Source organism: Malurus melanocephalus, unplaced genomic scaffold (assembly GCF_030028575.1).
Source record: "Malurus melanocephalus ecotype Western Australia unplaced genomic scaffold, MMel_1.1 scaffold_212, whole genome shotgun sequence".
In the NCBI taxonomy this organism is placed as follows: Eukaryota; Metazoa; Chordata; class Aves; order Passeriformes; family Maluridae; genus Malurus; species Malurus melanocephalus.
Genome location: NW_026623444.1, coordinates 73359 through 98165, shown reverse-complemented (window position 1 = coordinate 98165; position 24807 = coordinate 73359). Strand labels below are relative to the sequence as shown.

At 42.4% G+C, this 24807-nt stretch overlaps 1 protein-coding gene across 1 annotated transcript in view; it reads right to left on the bottom strand.

Annotated features, from left to right (window-relative positions):
• Window positions 1–517: 517 nt before the first annotated feature.
• The window catches only part of SH3BGR (SH3 domain binding glutamate rich protein), a 25450-nt gene continuing 1160 nt past the window's right edge, over window positions 518–24807 (bottom strand). The window contains exons 2-7 of the mRNA XM_057373993.1: window positions 20225–20410; window positions 14052–14132; window positions 7482–7700; window positions 4305–4334; window positions 1998–2108; window positions 518–974 (exon numbers count right to left, since the gene is read on the bottom strand). Of these exons, the coding sequence (XP_057229976.1) occupies window positions 2040–2108; window positions 4305–4334; window positions 7482–7700; window positions 14052–14132; window positions 20225–20410 (585 nt within the window). The 3' untranslated portion in view covers window positions 518–974; window positions 1998–2039. The remainder of the gene's footprint in view (window positions 975–1997; window positions 2109–4304; window positions 4335–7481; window positions 7701–14051; window positions 14133–20224; window positions 20411–24807) is intronic.

Sequence of the window (24807 nt, the reverse complement as noted above, 5' to 3'; positions counted from 1 at the left end):
GCCCAGAGGAGGCAGCAGGATGGTCAGAGGGATGGAGCAGCTGTGCTGGGAGGAAAGGCTGGGAGAGCTGGGATTGTTCAGCCTGGACAGGAGAAGCTTTGGGCTGAGCTCAKTGTGGCCTTGCAGGGCCTGAAGGAGCCTAAAGATAGAGAGAGACAATTTCCAAGGGCTGCAGGGACAGGACAGGGGAAAATGGCTTCAAACTGATACAAAGAGTAAGTTTAGATGGGATATTGGGAAGAAATTCTTTATGGKGAGATGCCCTGGTACAGACTACCCAGAGRAGCTGTGGCTGCCCCTGGATCCCYGGCAGTGTCCAAGACTGGATGGAGCTCTGAGCAACCTGGAATAGTGGAAATGGGATGATTTATGGTCTCTTCAACCCAAACCATTCTGTGATTCTGTGGTTCCATGTCTTTGTGCAGCCCACAGCTGTAACAACGCAGAAAACATCTGCACACAGAGTTAAATAGATAAAGAACAGATACAACAGAAAACACATTTATTTCAACTGCTGCACAATGGGAATCTCAATCATTTTCAAATGCCAGCTGAGGGAGAAGTGACTCACATGGCTGGTGTACAGGAAGCCTCTTAGCAGTTTTCAGCACTGAATTCTTTTCCTCTGAGATGTCACTGGTGTGAGTGCAGTTGGCTGCTGAGGGGTAGCAACATGCTTGGTTTAGACATGGACAGAGACATGGTTCCTGCCCTGGRGAGCTCACAGTCTAAAGGGGACATGGACAAAACTACCCCAACACGTAACAATTGACTGAAATATCATCTGTCAGACATAACATCCATTTTAACAGGCAATTGGAATAACAAATATATATATAAAGGCTACAGGTAGGACAGAGTGGTGTCTGTGTTCTGTTTATGTTTGTATGTTCAGAAGTCTACAGGCACAAAAGGTAGTGGTGCTTTGCTTGGGAGAGGGATTTTCTTTTCTTTGGTGGGATGGCTCCAGCTTCCTGAACAAAAATGAGGAAAATCAGATTAGAGCTCATTAGGTCTCCTGTGATGTTACATATCTGAACACTGGACAATGTTGTGATGAATTAATTCCCATGCAACAGAGGAACCCAGATTTGGGAGAGCAGCATGAAAAAAGTGATGGATTTCCTGTCCTGGTGAGATGCTGGGAGATCCCATTAGCATCTGGTTGATGAAAACAACTACCTCGGAGTCTGAATCAGCTGGAATTTGATCCAGGACAGGTTGGACGGGGCTTGRARCAACCTGGGATAGTGSGGGGTGTCCCTGTCCAYRGCAGSGGGGRTGGAATGGGGTGAGYTTCAAGGTCCTTTCCAATCAAAACCATTCCGTGATCCTATGGATTCTGCTACTCCTAGAAAGACCATTTTGCACTTTGTGATCAGGAGGAAATCCCGCCACCCAAAGGAGGATCTGCTGGAAATTCCMACTGTCTTGGAGGTTACAGTTTCTTCCTAGTAAGGGATTGTCTGATCTGTATTTCAGTGCAGGGCAGAGGAAAGAGAAAACCTRAACACTGAACTTAGAAAGCCCATGCTGACAGACATTGACCAGTGCTGGATGCTCACACACCTACACAGGCATAAATTGTGTGGACAAAACAGATGCTTCCTGTTTTGAGGTTTTAAATTTGGCCAATTTACAGTAATTTTTTACTGAGTCATATTTCTTCTCAGGCTTCTCTCCTTTACAAGTTTTTTGGTTGGTTTTTTTTTTGTTTGTTTGTTTTTAATTTTCAACAAAATTTGAGAGACGGATTCATATGAAACACGGAGATCCTAAAAGCTGCAGTGGAATCAGTAGCTGAGTAAGAGAAGAGAGGGATAAATTCTTATTCCACATGAAAGAGGAGCTGCAATGTGTCTAACAGTAAAATGGACATTTGACTCAGGTACTTTGTGATTGGGCACTTGACCCCTCCACAACAATAATTTAAAAAGTTGCAAGTTTATGTTATTTTGAAAGTATTTAAAAACTCTGCTTGATATCTGAATAGTTACCTGAAAACCTGTTCAAGAAATATCGTGTCATAGGGAACTGTACTAAGATTCTTCCTGCTCCTCCACTTCTTCCTTTTCTTCTCCCTCTTCCTGCTTTTCTTCTTCCTCTTCCTGCTTTTCTTCTTCCTCTTCCTTTATTTGCAGAAAATAGTTGTATTTACCATATAGGAATTGAAAGAAAAATTAACAGTCTTAAATGCAGAGTTCCTTTTGCAAATATTCTATTTCTAGGAAATGCAATATTCTTTGAGATTAAAAAATATAATTAATGTAAAGTTTTTTATCTCAACATGCCAGGGCTTTAGTTTGTGGAGTTAATGGGCAAGTTTTGGAATATAAACATATATATATTTTTTAGGGTAGTTAGAACACATGGTTTAGCTGCAAATAGATGTTCAAGAACAAAATGAGAATATGAAATATGTGTAAATATGACAAAAAATTAGTATTTTAAATTATATACTTTCTTGGAGCAGTAAACAAGTAAAGATTCATGGCACAGGAAACAGACTTCTGAGTTACCAAAAAATCATCTGGAATCAGATAATGCAGCCTTGTTTCTATTTCAAAGGTTCTTCTTTCCCTCTTTTGCGCAGAAGAAATGACACAATTCAAACAAGACAGCCCTTTGCTTCAATCAACAGTTATCTGAAAGCTGGAATTTGTGTAACACAGACAACAATCTCTGTTAACTGTCTTTCTASACTAAATGAAGCTCTACTCTGAAAAACAACTGGAAATTGCTTTGTAGGCTCCTCTGCTCCCCCTTCTAGCRATCTCTTGTCCAGAGGCACTCCCATGTGTATAAATCAGCTTTATTTCCATTTGCCATCCCTTCACAGACTGCTTAGACTGCAAAAGGGATGTGAATTTCTTCCTGGTATAATCAAATAACCAATCAAAGAATCCCTAATTAACTCTCAGCGAGGACTGCAGGTCATGTATGAGCAGCACAGACTCTTACTTTTCCTCTCAGACCCCTCCCATCTGGGCAGGAGTCACACCTGAGTTGCTGAAGTAAAATCCTGCTTAAATATCTGCTTGGGAAGGGAGCTATTGGAATCAGAGTCCTGGCTTCTATGATTTTTTTCAGGTAAAAACATTGCACTAAAGAATCACTCCTGCAAAACCAGAAAGGGAATGCAAATATCTGTAGATGAGAAGTTCTTATGCCAAAGGAATTGCCTCTCTGGGCATTTTTGCCCCCAGGAAAGGTGCCTTTCTTTCTCTCATGAGAACTGTTTGAAAGGGCCAGGAGAGCCCACTGACAAACCACATCTTTCAGGTATTACCAACTGCCACTCAAAATTCAAACCAATTAAGCTTTACAGAAAAACAAAAAAAAAAAAAAACAAAAAAAAAAAGAGATTTTTCTTGCTTGATGCAATAGTTGGTGGTGCCAGGTTGGAACTAGCCAGGTTTGATGGCTCTCACCAAATGGGTCCAGCAGCTTTAGGGTCTGGAAAAGCTATCCTGGGAACAGCAGCTGAGGGAGCTGGGAAAGGGGCTGAGGGAGCTGGGAAAGGGGCTGAGCCTGGAGCAAAGGAGGCTCCGGGGGGACCTTGTGGCTCTGCACAACTCCCTGACAGGAGGGGACAGCCGGAGGGGTCAGGCTCTGCTGCCGTGTCCCAAGGGAAAGGAGGAGAGGAAATGGCCTCAAATTGCACCAGGGGAGGCTCAGGGTGGAGACTGGCAAAGAAAATTCCCTGTCAGAGTGGTCAGGCCTTGGAATGAGCTGCCCAGGGAGGGGGTGCAGTCCCTGTCTCTGGGAGTSCTCAGGAGGAGTCTGGATGTGGCCCTTGGGGACAGGCTTTGGGGTGATGCTGCTGGGGCTGGGGTGGCACTGGATGGTTCTGAAGATCTGGGCAAAACAGAAAAATGTTTGAGGATTTTCTCCTGGGTCATACAAATTCTGGCAAGGAAAATATCTCCTATATGGGCAGAATTGCCTGAATTGTCAGAACAAATCCTTCACACTCACAACATTGAAAATGCAATCACAGCATGGTGTGAATATCCAAGTGATTATCCAAGAGTGACTTGTCTTGGGAGTCCTTGGCAAATTTTATTGAAGGATATGTGAAAGACAATTTCTCTTCCATTTACAGTTTTTAATGATTAAARGCCCCTCTTTGTTCCCAGTCAATAACACACGATACGACCATCATTAACTCTACAGAATATGACTGTGGTGTATTTACTTCCATGAATAAGAATTTATTGGCTTTTGAGTGAAGCAAAGGGACTGAAAAGGAATTAAATGCACACAAACAAAAGATGATAATAAAATATCCAGGTATACTATACCCCTGTTGCTGCATGCTCTTCTTTGCCTTCCTACATATGAAAAGATAAATCAGAGGAAGAATATCAGAAATCAGTCAGACAAGAAAAACCCAGCAGAAGTTAAACATTGAATTTAGGAAAATTATGTGGAATTCACTGGATTCATTTGGAGAWAATGTCCTGTAAATTAGCTCATAAAGCACATTCAAGCTGAACTTTTATGTTGGAAAAGGACTATAAAATCATTACATTGAGCTTCCTTTTTCTCAGTTACTTCCAATCAAATCTGCTTCATTCTCAAGCAAAGCTTTGGAGCTGGGTTTTGTTTGCTTGCTCAGGTGGAGTTTTTGTGGGTTTTAAATGAAAGTTAAATCAGAATGATASAGAGTCTTATCTGTGCTGTATATCATCACTCAGAATCTGGCTTGTGATTCTGTTAAGTGTTGCAGGCTGGAACAGATGCCTTGCCTCAACAGGGAATAAAAAATAATACAAGTTGGTTTGAGACTGTAGATTGAGCAGAAGTGATGAGAGAGAGAAAAAAATATATAAATGTAAAAAGTGAATAGAATTTAATGTTAGATCCTAAGCTGGCTATTGGGGGAAAGAGCTGATCCTACACAAAATCCCATAGAGAAGAGGCAAATGTCACAGTGCCACGCAGCAGGCAGAGGGGTTGATATGGTTTTGGATGGARTAAGTTGAGTTAAGGGAATGAGTTGCAGTGACAGGGTTTAAATATGGCCAGGGGAATTGCTGAGACAGGATACAGACTAGCATTATAATATGATTTTTTAACATGTGTCTAAAATAATTTTGCCCTGAAGGGAGCATAATCTGTACTGAAAACTGATTTAACTGGGACAGCACTTAAAAARCATTCTAACCTCCAAGCTAAAATCTGAAGTCCAAAATCAGATAGCAAAAATGCAGAAAATTTATTAGCAGCACATGTGTGACCAGCAGGGTCCAYGTCATGTGTGCTGGAAATCAAAGAGACTCAAAGGGACAGACAAAGCAAGAAGGAGAGCACAGAAAGGGGAGGCACCCCATCCATGGGCTCCTCATGGTCCTATTTTGAGACAAAAATCTGGAGTTTCTGGACTCCTGCACCTCCCAGGAAGGGCAGCAGAAGGGCAGGAAGGAGCTGCTGCATTGACCATCCCCTGCCAYTCCTGCCAGAACCTGGAGGAGCCTCCTGAGAGCTGGGACCTTCCCTGCAGCCCCGGGATTGAGGCAGCCACAGTTTGTTCTGGTGCCTGTCCTGTGCTCCCTGGCAAAGGCTGAGGTAACTTTACCTCACCAAGACTCTTCCAGAATTTTTCCATAGTGCTAGCATTTCTCCTGCAAAGTCATTGGAGAAAAGCTGGCTTGGTTACACCCTRCAAATGGGAATCATTTCTGAGATGGTTTGAAGCAGTACTAAATAAGCTCAAAATCTCAATACTAAATTCTCATTGGCATATTAATTCAGCCACAAAACATAAAACTGTCATCTTCCCATTTTTGTGTTGGCAATATCTGAATCTTTTAGGATTTAACATCCAGTGGAGGTACTCATATGGCAATCTGGCAATCTTTAAGTGTATTTACCTTCATAAACCCTTCACAGGTAAGGAAACGATATTTTAACTTCCTTTTGTAAGAATAAAATGAGACATAGRTAAAAAAGTTAGAATTCATCTTGCTGTAGCTGCCTCAGAGCTGCTCTTCTGATCTAACCCTGTCCTCTGTGTGCTGCCTGTGGTGAAGGAGAGGAGCAGAATTCCTGCAGAGTGATTCATGCCATCCCAAAAGAAGTGATAATTGGGATGAACCATAGCAAGGCGGGCAGATGCCACGGCACTGAAGCGATTTGTCCCGGGTGACACAGGAAGTGGGTGGCATAACAGGGCAAAGAAACRTTTTCCGTGCTCTCTCCTGTGCTTCTCCCCTCCCTGAAAAAACTGAAGAAGAATCCATTTTCCACTTTTAGCTCTGATCCTTTCTGTGAGAAGTGGAGCGAGGTGCTGGTTGTATAGGAGTGGTAGTGCATGATGTCACTGCAGAACCTCTCCTACACAGCTGCTTGACACATTTGCAGATGTGTTTCAGCATTCTGCTCTCATTTGAAAATCRTTAAAGCAGAATGCCAGCCAGAAGGGCAAGGCACCCAGGCCAGCAGTTTTGGCTCCTCTTACAAGGCAAAGGAAAAAGGAATTTGACGGCACTCACCTGCCAACTGAAATTCAGAGCAACAGGAAAAGTGCTTGGATATCACTTTCCTTAAGGAGGAATTCAGTTCCCACTGAGGGCTGTCTCTTCTCATCACTGTTTTGAAATTATTAATGGGATTTTCCAGTGGCTGAGATTTGCATGAAGTTGTGTGAAAGGGGCTTTTCCAGCCTAACAGTGACTGGATCAGTCACTATTAAAAAGGGCAGTGGGGAAAGGCTTACAGAGAGTTATTTCGATGTTTCCTCTGGAGAAACATTGCAGCTAGATGGAAAAAAAAACCCCCAAACTCCATTTGTTTTGATCTTTAATGAAAGAGATGATGCATTTGTGACAGATATTCCCCAGGGACCATCTGATCTCCAAACCAYAGAAGAGCCTGACAAGTGTGAGTGCTTGATGCAGCAGCAGCCCTGACTCCTTGGGCAGAGCCACCCGACACTGCAGCATCCAAATAAACCCATCCTTAAATGCCAAACTGAGCTGCAGTTTGAGATGTGGAACACAGAGCAGGGGCAGACAGAAAGGAAAACACTGGCCTATAGTGTACAGAAAACCAGGGGACTCTGTAAGGCCTGGAGAAGGCACWGTCAGATCTGCAGCAAACATTAACAACCAGATTTACAAGCGCTGCCCACTCTGGCCATTGAGAGCAGCAATTTCTTTTTCACACAGGCAGGACTCAGATGTCTAGTCCTAAATTATTCTCCATAACTAGACTCTGGTTCCAAATGACCATCAAGATGAAATAAAAAGCTCCTGGTAACAAGTGGCAAAAGGCAGCTGCTGTTATATGAGAGCAAAATTCCCTGGAGTTTTATCTAGGTTTCACATCCTCCTGATATGAAAGAAAATACATCCAAAAGACAAACAGCACCACTCTGCACTCAGTCAGAGGGGCACACTAGGAGGGTCTGTGGGTTTGTGTTTCATGTGCTTAGCACAGGTAAAACACTCAGATCACAAAGAGAAAGGAAAAATTACCTGTTGATCTTCTGATGGTGTCTGATCAGACTGAGCCTCTTCAGGAGCCCCTTCACCTGCCTTGTCTTCTGTGTGTGCCTCAGTTTCATCTGTGGCATCAGATTTTTCATCCTTGGAATCAGACTTCTCTTCTGTGGCATCTGATTTTTCCTCTGTGGCATCAGACTTCACTTCAGTAGCATCAGACTTCTCTTCAGTAGCATCAGACTTTTCCCTCTCCTGGCAGCAAAGGAGAGGTCACAGTAAGCTTCAGGGTATATAATCAACAATTCATTTCTAAAAAATCCTTGAGTTTCTTGCTTTGGGAGGTGATTTTTCAAATTTTGCTTTAGCACTTAAATGAAAATACCCCCTTTTAGGGGGTATTTCTCCTGTGAAAGGAACACTCACTGGCATGTTGGTCTGATGGGGTTTATGTGGGGAAAACATGAATTCAAGCCCTGGTCAGCATGGCASATTCTCTAACCCTCCTGTGGAAAGTTTAAAAGAAACCAATGTTCACCCTGATGGCACACTGGAGCTTCAGGGGGAAAAAAAAAGCTTGAATTCCAATTAAACATCATTCAGAAGTAACAGGAAAACAGAAGTAATGAAGGATTTCACATTTAGCCTCTTAATTTTCTTGCTTAAAAACATCAGGAAACTCTTCCCACATCAGTCAATCAAGCCTATCTATTCCAGCACCATGACCAAGCACCTCCTGGGAGGTTCTTTCTTTGAAGTCCTGGTGTCCTTTCAGCCAGGTGGCTGTGAAAGGTCACAGCAGCTCCCACATTGTGTCAGATAAAAGGAGGCCTTGGGTGGAACAGCAGAAATAGGATGAAATGCAGGAGCATTAACTGCAAAGTCATCTCATTTGGGACAAGCAGTTCTGGGTCAGAGATTCAAAACTGATTTTTTAGTTCACTTTGGGAGCTTGCTAGTAATGATCATCAAGGAAGACAAGGATGGATGTATTTAAACAAGCTTGGTATAACTGAGCCATGAATAGGATAAGACAATGAAAGAGGTAATAAAAGTGATCCTCAGATGTATGAGGTGAGGCAAAACCTCGTGTGGATTACTCTGTACCATCCCAGTCACTCAGACTCAAGAAAGAGAAACCCAGACTGGAACAGGTGCAGGGGGGGGGACAGGAACATCTGAGGGAGTCTTACGAAAGGGTGACAAAAAAAGCTGCATTACTTTAATCTATTGGAAGTGATGCTGTGAGGGGATATGATGGCACTCTCAAAATAGAGCAGAGTAAACAGCAGACTGGGATAGGATAAGGAAGAGTGCTGAGGTRGAGAGTACAAATTGGCTGTAAAGAAAAATTCTAATTATCATCAGTGGGAGATTTTGGAAGAGATTTGTAGTGGAGAATATGAGGTAAAGGACCTATTTCATTACAAGGRAATTTGACCTGTTCTGAGAGGTGGTATCTGGTGTGGTTTCCTCTGGAAACAGAGAATTGGACTCAGGGCAGGTCCTGTCCTGTGTCATCCTGAGTCATCCCAYGATTTGGGAAGAGCAGCACATCCCTGAGAGGAGACAAACTCCTTCCCCATGCCTGTGACCAAGCCCTTACAACTCAGTTGTTGGTTTGGGGTTCACTGCTTTTCCATCATTTCATCTGTCTCTACAATTAAACAAAACCCCTCAGTCATATTCCCCTGCCCTTCAAACTTCACAATTCCTCCTTCAGTGCCCCCATGATGATTTCCTAGCCAGTGCACCCATCCTTCAGAATAGGGCATGTCTGGCTGGCTTTTATCCCCTGAGCTGACTGGGTGAGTGCTGTCTTAGGAATCATTGTCCCAAGGTGTGGTGTGGGATATGAGATTTGCCCTCTTGCTGACAGGCTCTGCTGGATGGAGAAAAAAATGATAGAAAGGAGCCTTAGAAATGCTAGGAAGCAGATACCACAGCAGTTTGATCTTTTCTCTGAAACTTGACTGCCTGTAAGAGCTGGTGCTCTTTTGGTAATTTTCTCCTGAATCATGGAAAATCAGTTTTACACCTAAAAAAATTGCAATGAAAAGAGAGTGGGCACAAAGGTCCCTAAGATCTCCTTCCTCTGAAACTGAAGCAGGAGCTGGTCGAGATWAAAGCTTCAAAAAGCAAAACATTTYTACCTCACACCAGTTTCACACTTACACAGCTGCATGAATGTTTCTGCCAGCACGTGGGGGATGCTGGGTGAGAGGAATGAGCAGCTGGGAGTGAGCAGAAGGAGCCAGAGGGAGGAGGAGGGAGAACAGACAATTTCTGGCAATATTCGTCTCATTTCAAGTATACATAAAACTGTGGGTGCACTGCACTCTGACGCTGGTGGCATTGTTATCAAAAACAGATCTACAGAGACATTTGTCTGGCTTTTCCCCCAAAAGCTAACAAAATATTTGAAGATTAAAATATGTAGTCCCACAAATATACATTGAAAATCCCTCGTGCAACATTGTGTTAATACATTATTTTTTTAAGGAAATTAAAACTTCTTAGAAGTATTTTCTTTGCAGAAGTTCCTTAAATGAAAAGGAGGGTGTTAATGAAAACTAAATTCATAGAATCATGGAATAGTTTRGGTTGGAAGGGACCTTAAAGATCATCCAGTTCCAACATCCCTGGGCRGGGACACCTTCCACTAGACCAGGTTGCTCAAAGCCTCATCCAACCTAGTCTTGAAATTGGKGAAATATTTATTTCAGCACAAATATATACATTTCATTTTAAAATGCATGCATCACTATTTTTGGTTGATACATAAAATGCATGAGGACCAAATAGAATCCTAATTAAAATGACCCCATCGTGTACATCCATCTCAGATGAATCATAGATTTAGATCATAAGAGAAAAAAAAAGAGTTGTAGAAGCATCATGTTATCAGCCAGAACACACACACACACAGTTCTTGTTAATTATATGGAGAACTCTGATGTTGGGAATATCATCGTCGTGCTGGCTCTCCATAGAAACACAGAATTTAATTTTCAACTAATTCAAAATGAAGCACCGTTTCTAAAGAYGGGCTGACAGGTCATTTTCTCTGTAAATTTGTAATTTAAATCAGTCTTAGGAGAAACCTTCTTCCACTAACTTCAGCTCAAGTATCTACAAATTTGGGGATATCAAGATCATGGATATTAAGACCAAGAACAGTGGGATTAAGGCTTCAGGTGTGCACAATATTTGAAAACATCCTCAGCTCAATGAGTCACTGAGTTCACTGAGTCTCAGACTAAGCATAAAAGTGGTGCCAGCTTTAAAAAGAAATGTACCCAACTTCTGAGGCAGCTGAGACTGACACATCTGACCCCAAATATACAAACTACACTGATTACAGCTGAAATATACACATGAATCCTGCTGGAACATCACTTTACAGACCACCAATTCAAGATTAAACRGGATCTTTCAGAAATCTATCACTAATTTGAGTCATCTCTGGGTCAGGCTTAAGGCACAGCTGCCCTAAAATCCCAGCCTGCCCTGAACCATGTTTAGAATAAATCTAGATCAGGGTTATTCATTCAGCTGAGAAGGTATTTGGCATTAATAGATTAAAATACTTATTAATGTAAGCACTGTCTGCTGCTTCTCTCAGGCATAGAAAACTGTTCTGTTCAGCCTTTGCTGACGCATCACAGCTATGGACTTCCGATTTCCTGTAAAGTCATCACTTAGTTTTATGGGCACATTGAACTCTTCAAGGCAATAGATAAACTTGGTGTGGTAAAATCACAGAATCACAGAATGGTTTGAGTTGAAAGAGACTATAAAGATCATCCAGTTCACAGTCTCTGTCATGGCAGGGGCACCTTCCACCATCCCAGGCTGCTCCAAACCCCATCCAGCCTGACCTTGGGCACTCAAAGGGATCCAGGGGCAGCCACAGCTTCTCTGGGCACCCTGTGCCAGGGCCTGCCCACCCTCCCAGGGAACAATTCCTTTCTAATATCTAATCTGAGTTTCCTCCCTTTCAGTTTAAAGTCATTGTCCCTTGTCTTGTCCCTGCAGCCCTTGCAAATTGTCTCTCTCCATGGTTCCTGTGGGCTCCTTCAGGCCCTGCAAGGCCACACTGAGCTCAGCCCAAAGCTTCTCCTGTCCAGGCTGAACAATCCCAGCTCTCCCAGCCTTTCCTCCCAGCACAGCTGCTCCATCCCTCTGACCATCCTGCTGCCTCCTCTGGGCTCTCTCCAGCAGCTCCACGTCCTTCCTGTGCTGGAACCCCAGAGCTGGATGCAGCACTCTAACATATAGAATATATTGATATATAGAAACAACAGAACCAGAGAACGTGAACTGAATGTGTATTTTGCACTCAGCAATGACAATGAATTGGCAATGAATTTAACTATAAATATTATGTTTGGAAGTTATGATTTTTTGAGARATCCCCAAAAAGTTCATCTGCTTCCTCAAGGGAATTGTCTCAAAAAAATCCTGGGTCAGCATCCTGTTGGACTGTGCTGTGAAACAGCATCATGATCATTAAAGAGCTTCTCTACTCCTGGTGCAGTATGAGACAAAGGATGGATGGAAAAAGAAATAGAACGTTTTAAGACAAGAGTATCAACCATGTATCAGCTTCATATTAATCTTCGTGATGTCTCAGCCTGGTAAAAATCACTAGAAAGCAAATACTCACTGCCTTGTGGTGATTCCATGCTTTATAGTTTGCTTCTTCATTCCAGAAAAAGAAAGAAAAAAAACCCAACAAAACCCACACAATCTTTTAAGAAAGGATTAATAGGAAATCTTGTCATATGTGTCATCGTCATCATCTCTTCCGCACCTGATTTATAATTGCAGATTTATGCTGCTGGAAATCAGTGTCACGAGCCATCCATTGTGCTTATCTAAGGTCGAGTTGGCAGAGAATGAGGGGGAAGCAGAAGCAGAGCAGCAGAGTTCTTTGTKTGACAAAGCACAGGCAGCCTCTCCTGCAGTGGAGATGCTGACAAACATCTCTGCAAGAAGTGTGTATGTATCTCTCRAATAGGAATAGATTTTGAAARGRAGACTATAAAAATGTATAAAAGTTCCACTTTTTACATGGACCTTACGAACACTCTCACTTATTTGCACTCTCTGGACTGAAACCACCACCAGGGTAGCAGTTAATCACTGTAAACAAGACTTGTYTGCTACCAGTGGCACTGACAAACAATTCTACCCAGCAAAATGGACCAAACGTATTATTTTCCACATTTCCAAGGTTGTCACAAAGTAGAGACTGTAATAGCTTCAGCTGACAGCTGGCAACAAGTGAATTCTAAAAAATTATTATTTTGCTTCATAGATATGGCATCTACCAGGACCTTGCATGAAGGAGCAGATAATCTTCGGAGTGAGAAAGTGGAAAAATGCAATTTTCTTTATCTCAATGATTCTCCACATTTCTTTTATAATGACTATAATACGTAATACCTGCAGACCTTTAAGCCTTTCGTGGCTTTGTGGATGTTAATTAAATGAATTCTCACAAGACCCTTGTGAGGCAGGCAAGCAATTTTTATTTCCCTGGGTGGGAGATKGCACAGCTAAAGCAGAAAGTTTAAATCACTCTCCTTATCACACAGGGACTCAGTGTCAAAGACATTTATAACAACTGGGGCTCTCCCCTGGGTGTCTTTTCAGCTGTGGCTCTCAAAGTACTTGGCAAAGGCTCCTTTTTTCCCTCTGCTTTAACAGAAGAGGATAAAGAAAGACATTTACAATGGTGTTTCACTCAAAGTTGCTGCAGAGTTGGACCAAAGGCAGATCTCCTGCTGCAAGGCAGCTCCTCAGCCAGGTCACCACAATGCAGCAGAATTCTCCTGTCACTCTGGCTCATCACTCTYTTGATTAATTTCTTTTGTTGGCTCACCCACGTTAAAGATGGCAACTTTATTATCATCTAAAATGATCTCAGGGTAGCAGAGCTGGAATGCTCTCGGTTGTAAAACTTCTAATTACAAGATTCTAATAAAGAAAATGCACATTGATTTCTGTAAAAACAACCCAAAATGAAAACAGGAACAAAACCCCCAAAATAACATGTTTTTTTTGCCAGAAATATATCAGAACATTGTCAAAATATGATGGAGAACCATGGGCAGACTTGCCAAAGGGACTTGGTGAAGTGCTGGGTGAGCCTTTTTCTCCTCCAGGCAGAGAGAGTGAGCTCCGTGGTGCCAGTGTGGTGGTGCACATGATGGATGGGATGGGTCTGACCCCAAGCCCACTGTTGGGGGCCAGGACAATCCCTGTTTGATGCAGTCAGGGGCAAGAGAAAGCTTCTTGTAACTAACACAACCCAGAAATCGTGTTAGGGAATCTGCATCATTTAAAAGCTGAACATAATGAAATACTGCTTTGTGTCAACAACAACAACAAAACCATCAGCTGGAGCCATGGTAACAAGCCTGCAGTGAAAGAAGGGAAGAAAGAAGTATTTTCTCGTATTTACCTGAACCAGCCACTTCCCCTCTCCCCCCCCAAGAACACTTTGCTGCCTCTTGTGTGACATGCTGAGTCACTGCCTATGTTCATCTTTTATTAAAATCAAATAAATGATCCCCATGGAAGGACAGAAGTGCATACCTTTGTGCCCGGAGGAGGAGCAAGGCCCAGGAATGAATAAATAATATTTTCTTCCTTAGCAGAGAAAAAAGATTCAAAATCCTAAAAAAGGAACAAACAAACAACAGAGAATTGGTATCAAAAATCAATTTAAAAGCACAGGAGGAAGAGACCAGCCCAGCAAATTCTACATTGATGAGAATGACCATGCATTTGTACAACTGGYAGCATTATCTAAGCCCCAGGAAGAAAACACAGATAAAGGGAGTTTCACACAGGGTGGCAAAATGAATAAATGAGCAAAACTCTCCAGAGACTTACACTTTAATTATATCACATGTGTGTCAGAATCAGATAAAATTGTCTYATTTGAACATGCCTCAGCTGTACACTACAAGGCAAAGCTATTCCCACTCACACGTTAAAATAAAACTTGCTGTGAGTAAAGACACAAAATAGGCCCTCAAAACACTGGATAACTTCATGGCAAATAAAATACAATAGTCAACATTACAGCACAAGTGAAACGACAAGCAGGAAACTTTATTTTAACGAAAGGCACTCTGGTCAGAAAATGATGTTTTCAGACCAACTTAGGAAAGGGCTGCACTGTACTCTTGATATCCATGTACCAACAAAAATGTCTAGTCAACACATGAATCTAAGTTGTAAATTATCAAGTTAAATGCCTGTTTTCAGTGGGAATGGAACAGAGAAGATGAAGGATGCCTCCTAGTCTGCCATATAGAGTTTGCATGCTCTCTACTGCTTTCACCTGGACAACACTCCTATCTATGACTATTTTTCTTCCTGGGAAGTTCATGGCTCACATCTTACAAAGGTAAAAATCAACAAGTGTTTCAGATGTCAGCAGAAACTCCAGTCATAAGTGACTGGTCCAAAATCCCACACAGCTCTGAGACAGGTGACTGAACACRTCTGCTGAGTCCTAGACTACTGCCTTTAACATGTTATCATCCTTCCTCTAATCCCAGACAACTCCAAGAATAGAAGCCTGTAAATAATAAGGTGCTGAATCATCCTTGAAGCTTGTTTGTAAAGCTGGGTTAGGACTTGAGCTGTTTTATTGAACTAGTAATTTATTTTAGTATTTTCAGAGAAGAAATTATTGGAAAGACTGGAGTGGATGGTTTAGAAGTCACCCTAATGTCAACAAGAGTGGAATCGATGACATTTCAGTGCAGTTTGGAAGAGCTTTACAGGCATGACAGATGACAGCCCATTTCACTGATTTATCTGAGGGACAGATTGGCTTTCACACAGTCACACCCAGCRGGAGCTGCCCCATCTGGGAAAAGCCCTGGAGCACATTTTGCTGCTGCTCCAACCCACCCATTTCTCAAAYCATCTCTCTGCTGTTTTCCCACTACTGTGGGATTCTCCTTCTCATCTATCCCAGGCAGTGTCTGCATCTGACCCATGAATTTAGGAGCAATGCAGCAAACAAAAAAATTAGGGTTTTCTCAGTTTGAAGGGCTGGAATTCGATATGGCCATGCAAAAACAGGAACYTTTTGTCCTCCTGCACACCACATACTCATAAACCAGCCTGAGCAAACCATGGCACAACCAGGTAAGAGCTGGGGAACAAAGGGAAGACAATAACAAGGAAATGCCATCAAATGGACTTGGTATTTTATGTCTTTTTGAGGAAAAGGTGAGCATGGCAAGTATACTAAAATCCTTCAGAAACACACAGCCTTGTAGACAAACAGATCTCAGGGCACRAATAAAATGTGTGAATGACCAGAGAGCTCCATATCAGAAGAGGATATAATCTTCTGTAATATCAGGGGCTCTGGACAACAGGGAGTGTGCAATGACATCCCACAGTAAATGGAAGGACGTTTATTTCCTCACACTGATAAAGAAGCTATCATGTATTAAATAAGAGATAAAGGATGACTACAGCGGTCATGGAATAGTTTTTCTGCTGTGTATTTGAACCCATGCTTTACTAATGGTGACTTGTTCACGTCTCCATTTGCTGAATGACTAAAGTTAAGTGTTCCCGAGGCAGGCAGTATGAAAAATGAGCAGGAACAATTTATTTCGGGTAAGCAATAATATTTTACCTGTATGAAAAAACATAAATGGGCTAAGTGGTGCCATTTGTCAAGTGGACACCAGCAGAAAATTCTCCCTGTATTCTCGGTACAGCACCAGGTCAGAGCACGCAGAGAGGGCATGGAAACACTATCCCTTTTGGAGTCTTTTGGAATTCAGATGGCCAAAGCCCCARGCACCATAAGCAAACTTTAAAGCCATCCTGCTTTGAGCAGCAGACTGAATGACAAATCTCCAAAGGTCCCTATATTTGCACATATTTGACTTCAGCAGTTACATAAATGATAGAATCATAAAATGGCCCGAGTTACAAGGAAGCATAAAGCGCATCTCATTCCAGCCTGGGCAGGGACACCTTCCACCATCCCAGGCTGCTCCAAACCCCAATGTCCAGCCTGGCCTTGGACACTGCCAGGGATCCAGGAGCAGCCAAGCTTCTCTGGACACCCTGTGCCAGTGCATCAACACCCTCAGAGCCAAGCACCCTCATCTTCCTAATATCCCATCTAACTTACTCTCTGTCAGTTTGAAGCCATTCCTCCTTGCTCTGTCACTCCTTGCAAATTGTCTCTCTCCATGGTTCCTGTGGGCTCCTTCAGGCCCTGCAAGGCCACAMTGAGCTCAGCCCAAAGCTTCTCCTGTCCAGGCTGAACAATCCCAGCTCTCCCAGCCTTTCCTCCCAGCACAGCTGCTCCATCCCTCTGACCATCCTGCTGCCTCCTCTGGGCTCTCTCCAGCAGCTCCACGTCCTTCCTGTGCTGGGCCCCAGGGCTGGAGCAGCTCTGCAGGTGGGGTCTCACCTGAGCAGTGGGGCACAGGGACAGAATCCCCGCTCAGCTCTGCCCACACTGCTTTTGGAGCAGCCCAGCACAAGGCTGGTGTCTGGGCTGCAAATGCACATTCCAACATCAAATAAAAATCTTACCTAACAAAGATTTTTTTTAAGTATGTACATGGATACTTTATGGATTTCAGTTTACAGGAGACAGCAGATATTTCAGCTTACAAAGAAAAACAGAAGTTTACCTTCCATTTCTTTCCTAGTTTTCTAGGGGTTTTTTTTTTTTTGTTAAGTGAAAGCAAAAACAAGAGCAACAGAGTGCTCAATATATTTAGCAAGTGACACAGATGCAGACGCCTGTCTAGACATGAGCAAAGAAGCAACTTAAGAAAAAGATCAAATAAGGACATAATTGCCAGCACTGATGGATTAGAATGGATACTTGAAATTGGTGCTGAAACCAGGCATACAAAATGAATCCATTTCTAATCTATTTCTTCAAGTGGCAATACCAAAGATCCGAGAGAAAAATAAGATTTGAGCTATTTATAAGACGGTCTTAAGATTCTCTGGCCTCGTGGAAAAGCTGCTCCTGGGCAGTGTATCTTCATTAAAATCCATYCATAAAGAACCTCCATTTAACAGTACGAGCTGAGGAGTGGAGCAGCTCCTCATGGTCACTCAGAAGATGTAGATACTTTTGTCTTTTTTACCAGAAAAGCAGATGAGCTGCAGGTTTGCCTCTGCTTGTTCATKATGTCTTTTTATTCTAGCACCAAAAAGGGAGGCTCCTCACCTGTCCCCACTACCCCCTTTCCTTCCCACCACTACCAAAATTTCACTGAACTGCAGAAGAAGATATTGGACAAGGTCTCAAAGGACCATTTCTCCAAGGCAGGAACCACTTCATTAYTCCTGACAGGTGTTTCTTTGATCCACTGGTAATGACCTTTAATTAGATAATGAGGCAATCTCCTTGAAACTACATCTTCTCTGAGGTCTGACTTACACTTTCTTTGCTGTATTTTTTTTTCTCATACAGCTTCTCCCACCTCCAGTGGATGCAGAGCAGAACACATTTTACAAAATCCTAGATAATTCAGGTGGGAAGAAATACCAGGAGACCACCTAAACCAACCTCCAGCTCAAAGCAGGCTCAAGACTGAATTCAGACCAATAAATTGCTTTTTGCTGCAGCCCTTAAAATAGTTAAAAGTTGTCATGTCTCTCCCCAAATCCCTTTTTCTCAGGTTAAGGAAGGAAATATTTBATCTTGACTTTTTATCTCCCAAGGCCAGAGCTCCCAGGCCATCATGCTGCAATGTGTGAATGGGAAGCAAACATACAGGACAATTGATTAGAAGAGAAATGAGGGAGAAGAGTGAACCCCCAGAAAGTAAAATGGGGCAAATTAAATTACTTGATCTTTTAAAAGGGGGAAAAAATGTAAAGAGCCTGACTTGTTTAGCACAGCAAAATGAAGAATAGAAGCCATGAGTCCCTTTTACAAATACATTGGACTGGAGCTGTTGAAGCTAAAAAGTGATTTGGGCCTAGCAGGTAATGGGTATGAACTGGTTGCATTTAGCCAGGCTACAAACTCAAAGGTTTTTAGGTGCCACAAAGGTGAGGCCCTTAAACAGTCATGAGAGCAAYATATTTTAAAAGGACTTTCATGAATTCAATATACTGGACTGGAGTCACACCCTTGCAATCTTCAGGGATATTTTGGATAAAATGGCTGTGGCCAAAGGAAGTGGGACACATGGGAAGATGTATCAGGTGAATGTGAAAAAAAATTCTGAATTTCTGGATTTGGGCATTTTGTAGCCATCTGCCATCCCTGGCCATGTTCTCAGCCCACGTCACATTCCCTTTGCAGCTCCCTCAAGGCACCTTCCCCTGGGGAGCAGGGTAAGGCTCACACACTGATATGGATCTCATTACCTTATTTATTTGGAAATAATGATGCTATAAATTAGTCTTTGTTATGCACCCACTGGGATCATTAGCTCTGAGCTTTGAGAGCTGGGTACATTAGAATTCTGGAGGCTTTTAGACTAATTGTAAATTTAATTTAGATTTTAAATCAGTAGCTGCAACTCCATTCCCCATKGAAGTATCTCTGCAAAGGACTATTTCTTCACTTTAATTTATTTCAAGATGTAGATTATTTGGCTTCCTGAAATAGCTTCAGACATGGGGTAAAAACTGTGTATTTATCATTTACTGTCAAGAGTGACCAGCTGCAACACTTTAAAAGGCAATTACTCTTTAATTCCTTATATAACCTCTCCAGAGAACATCAGAAATATTTATTGCAACACTGGCTGCCACAAAACCCAGAGTTAGATATATCAAATTATACTTTTTATTGGTGCAGACTGGATGCTGAAATGCATGTGAGCTCCTACACACCAAGAACTCTTTTAAGTATCCTATGAGAAAATGAGGAAGCAGCTGCCCTCMAATATTCATACCAGCAACTTTTGCTCTGAGAGCATGGAAGTTAATTCTGAAAACTCAGTGGCGTGCAAATCCCTTCTCTCCCAGTACAACCTTGCAATAGGTTCACACAGGATTCGTGCAGTAACTTAAAACTGGGCTGACTGTGTGCCCTGTGTTTCAGAGCAACTYGCAGTTTCATTCCAGCCATCAGATCTGAGCACTCCAGACTATTCATTTCCACCCAGACTATGAGAAAAAAAAAGTCTCAGATTATCTTTTTTGATTCACAGTCCTAATATTCAYGCTGGCACATTATTGTCTTTCTCTGCTTTGAACAAACTGTCTCAAGAGAAAGAACCTGTTACAAGCACATATGGAAATATAAAAACATCTGATGAGCACTACGGTTTTTGTTATGAGGAGCTGGTTATGGATTGAATAAGAAATATAATTTCAATAATTCAAACCACATACTAAAATTATCCCAGCAAACAAACATTTGTACTTATTTGTATAATATAATGGAAAAATAAAATTCCCATTCACAGCCTCTGGCACCTCAGATACCTACTTGGCCTCCTTGAAGCCCAGGTTAATCCAAACAACAAATATCAACACTACCCATCAAAATTAACTGAAACTTCAAGAAGATTCTCTAGCCAGTTTTCCCTCCATACATATTTTGCTCTTAAAAATAAATAATCTTCTGTTCTGTTGCATTTCTGTTGCTTAAAAAATGTTTCTTGAGAGATCTTCTTTCACAGTGAATCTCAAWTTGTTTGAAGGAGTTTGTTTGACACTTCCTACTAATGGAAAAGAGTCCCTTTCTGTGAGAAACCACTCTCTGAAGACATTTAAATTTCCAAACAGCTTCTTACCCCACAGTACCGCTCCTCGTTGAAGATCTGTGGAGGGAGGGGAATTCCATTCTGAGGCTTTTTTTCACCTGGGACATTTTCTCTCATCCATTTCCTATTGTCCTCATCTCCTGCTATGTCCATTTGCTGAAAGTCAATTTTGTTGGCCTCTAAAAAGCCCACGACTTCTTGCTGTTTCTTTTTTATCTGGGTAGGAAAGAGGAAAAACAACATTCCTTCTTTAAAAAGAAAACAGTTTTCTAAAAGCAACTATTACTACAAGAAGAACTCAGGCAAGTTTGTCAAGTTTACARAATCATTGAGGCTGGAAAAGACTCCAAGATCATCGAGTCCAACCTTTGGCCAAACCCCACCTTGTCCTCACCCCAGAGAACTGAGTGCCAGAGCCAGTCCTTCCTTGGACACCTCCAGGGATGGGGACTCYAAACCTYCCTGGCAGCCTGTTCTAATTCTTGACAACCCTTTCTGTGAAGAAACACATCCTGAAAGTTCCTGAAGTGGGATTCACTACCCCAGTAGCCCTCCAGCTTTTTGAAGCTGACATTCAACACTTTCTCTCACAACCCAGAGTGCTGCCACTTCATCCCTCCCACCATACACCCATCCTTCAGCTTCTTTCTTTCCTCCCTGCATSCAGTGAAAACTCCAGCTATGAAATGAGGCTCAGCAGGAAGCCTCCTGTTGTGTTCCCAGATCTGGGAGTGTGGTGTACAGATACCAATGGTGATCCTGCCTGAAGYCAGTAAAGATCTGAAAATGTACATGTTCTCCTTAGCATGGAACAGCCTCCTTCCTACCAATCACATGTGACGTTCAGCTTTCTGTGAGCCACGTTTTTCTCCATCCCCGTTTGTTGATGTTAGACATGATTAAATATCACAGAATCAGAATCACAGAATCAGAATCACAGAGTAGTTGGGACTGGAAGGGATCCTCCAGTCCAACCCCTCTGCCAAGGCAGGGTCACCTGGAGCAGGTGACACAGGAAGGTGTCCAGGTGGGTTTGGAATGAATCCAGAGAGGGAGACTCCACGCCCTCCCTGGGCRGCTGCTCCAGTGCTCTGCCACCCTCAGTGTAAAGAAGTTCTTCCTCATGTGGAGTGGAACTTCTTGTGTTTTAGTTCATGGCCATTGCTCCTTGAGATACAATATATAAATATGAGTGAAGGCTCAGGAAAATCCAGTCCAGTTTAACTCCTGTGCTTAAATAAATCCCTCATTACAGAATGACGTCCCAGTTGGACCATGAAGTACTACATACAAATAAAGCCTGTTACACACAGTCTTTTGACACCTAAAATTCACTTGTGGCCCTTATTCCCTTTGATGCTGGTTCTGCACAGGCCTAGGATGCAGGCATGGAGCTGATAACCCAYCCCTTTACTCTGAAATGTAACACTCACTATCCTTCCCTGCTGAAGGAATGCAATTCCTAATCAGCTTTTAAAGAACTTGCCACCAGACACAGCCAGAATGAGGCACCAAAGTAATTTTTATATCTTACAATTTGAAACCATGTCCTCCATATGTCAGACATCTGAACACCTGAAATTAAAGTGACACCAAGCCGGTGTAAATCAGAGAGACAGGCAATGAGATGTGAAGTAAATCATGGATTATGTATTTCCATAATCTAATAAAACAGAAGAGCTGAAGTAGAGTGAATGCCTATCATCTAAGAAGGATGAATTCTCCTAAGGATAAAATTTCTTTTCCTTGTTCAAACAAAGAAGCATCTATTCACACATATTCCTGCTTATAAAAAAGAACAAACAGAAAATGCTGTACATTTTTATGACAACAACAGATGTTTATGATGAGCTAAAAAAAGCACATCACTTTGAATGGAAACACTAATCTAAAGTTGTCAAAAGCCATGCAGTTGACAGAGCTCAAAGGTGCTGCTTGCTTCCATTCTTATTTTGACTTTTTGAACAGGGATAATTTCATTACTGGCAATTTAGCTGCAGAGTTATTTGCAGAAAACATTCAAGTAGCAGGAAGGATTGCTCAGGGGACATTTTACAGGAGAAAGCAGCAGGATAATGTTTGCATAAATGGTTAATAAAATCTGCAGGAGGCAGCACCAGGAGTAACATCACATGCTTGGACAGCCGGGGCACTCAAGTGCTGTCAGCTGCAATTCCAGGGTCAGCTCGTCCCTTTGGACACAGGCACTGCAGGAGATAGGGCTCCTGGAATAGCTGCTGCTGCAGACAGACAGTGCCTCTGAGGAGATAAAGGAGCCAGGGATTCTGTGCTCCCCTGATTATAAAAGTTGTAACTTTTAAACCTGGCTTAACAAGTTCTCTTCAGCTTGAGGTTCGTAACACACAGTCTGAAAGCAAAAGGTTGGGCGAGGGTTGTATGAAAAATTAATACTGAGGTAAAACAGTAAGTTTCCAAAGAATTATGCTGCTTAAGGAGAAGGCCAGGAGTTTATTACTGTGACAACAACCATAAACAGAGCAGATTTGCTGTGTCTTAAGGTTCACCATTACTGGCGTTTAGGCAGGAGCAAAAGACTGAAGTGTGGAACCACAAGGCAAACCTTTGCTGTGGGTGGCAACCAAAAGAATCTCTCCAGGAAGCAGCACKCACAGAGAGAAATTTAGGATGCAAAGGCTTTCCCAGAATGGATAAGACTGCAGGAGCTTCTTTGTGTCCTCACTTGTGTCTGATGGCATGGGAAGAATTCAAATTACTTAGGCATAGATTACTTGGAAAGTGGTGATGAGCAGCATAGTATTTCAGCAATGCCATTTTATCTTTCAGCAAAGCTTGAGTTCCACCATCCCTAGTTACTAGTCCCTTAAAATAAGAAATAAAAATATTTTAAATAAATGTTATCTATCTAGCATGTAAGAATTGCCAGAGAGGTTATGATCTTCCCTACGTCAGATCATTCCAAAGCTCTGCCATGGACAGGGACACCKTCCATTAGACCAAGTTACCCAGAGCCCCATCCAACCTGGTCTTGGACACTGCCAGGAATGGGAAGCCACAGTTCTCTGGGCACCCTGTACCAGTGTCACACTTTTAAAGCCAAGAATTTCTGCCCATTATCCTATCTAACCCTGCCCTCTTTCAGTTTAAAGTAATTTTCCCTCGTCCTATCCCTGCAGCCCTTGGAAATTGTCTCTCTCCATGGTTCCTGTGGGCTCCTTCAGGCCCTGCAAGGCCACATTGAGCTCAGCCCAAAGCTTCTCCTGTCCAGGCTGAACAATCCCAGCTCTCCCAGCCTTTCCTCCCAGCACAGCTGCTCCATCCCTCTGACCATCCTGCTGCCTCCTCTGGGCTCTCTCCAGCAGCTCCACGTCCTTCCTGTGCTGGGCCCCAGGGCTGGAGCAGCTCTGCAGGTGGGGTCTCACCTGAGCAATGGGGCACAGGGACAGAATCACCTCACTTATCCTGCTGGTTACGCTGCTTTTGATGCAGATTTGAAGGGGGGCAAGTTCATAAAAYGCCACCAAAATCACTGGAAATAAAAAGATTTTAGAGGTTTCATAACCATGAGCAGTAGGAAGCAGAAGACTCCCTCTGTGAATCCTCTTTCTCACACAATGTAGAATCTTGCAGGATATTACCAAATCCTAAACACTTSTATGAGCAGAAACAGAATTATTTTTTCATTGCTTGCTCCAAGCCAAGCATTTAGTGCTTTTTAGTGCTATAAATGTCTCCACTTCTGCCTGCCTTAAKGAATAGTTCAATACCAACTAAGTCTGGTGCAGAAAGATAATAAAGCTGGAGATATTTAAAATAAATTTCTGAAGCATTGAGAGGAAAAATACAGACTGCAGGCTTGCTCCAGAGCCACTGTGAATTATAACATTCCAGCATCTGATCCAGAGCACCAGAATGTCACTGGGTTCACTGAATTCACTAGCACAAAATATTTATTAACATGAAAACCACTTGCAGTGAGTACACTGACCATGCAGAACATTGAGTATTTTTCATTCTTTGCCAATGATCCTCTGCTGATTCACACCTGAGGCTGGACCCATCTTATTTTGAAATTCAAAATCTACAACACGCATTTGATGGAGACAGCCACATTGAAGAGATCACCAGAGCTACTAGGACAATTTAAACTTCAGAGATTAAATTAATTCCTCTCAGGAAAAGCTGTACATGTGTGATACAATATTTTTATTCAATAGGATTTTAGTGATATATTGAGGTTTGTGCTAACTCCTTGAGTGAGTGAATTTTATTTTACACATACCAGAACTCATTAAAGGTTCATTGAAAGGATACGTTCCATCCCTGTTCACCCAAAAATGTAGAAAACTACTCCAGCTGAACACTGGGTGTACTTGGCATTGCAATTCATAATCAGTAATTTGAGCACTTGCTGAGATTGTTACAGCTATTCACACACCCAGCACACCACAAAGGAGCTAATACAGAGGAATATTGCCAGGTGAAGATTCCATACTTTTCTTTTGGAGTCTCCAAAGGAGACCAAAACAGCCCAAACAGGAGCAAGAAGAGTGTCCATCTACAGCACGTGGCAATTTATAAAGCAACTTGAGCAATAAATGCTCTATCACAAATTGCAAATTACCAAACCTGAC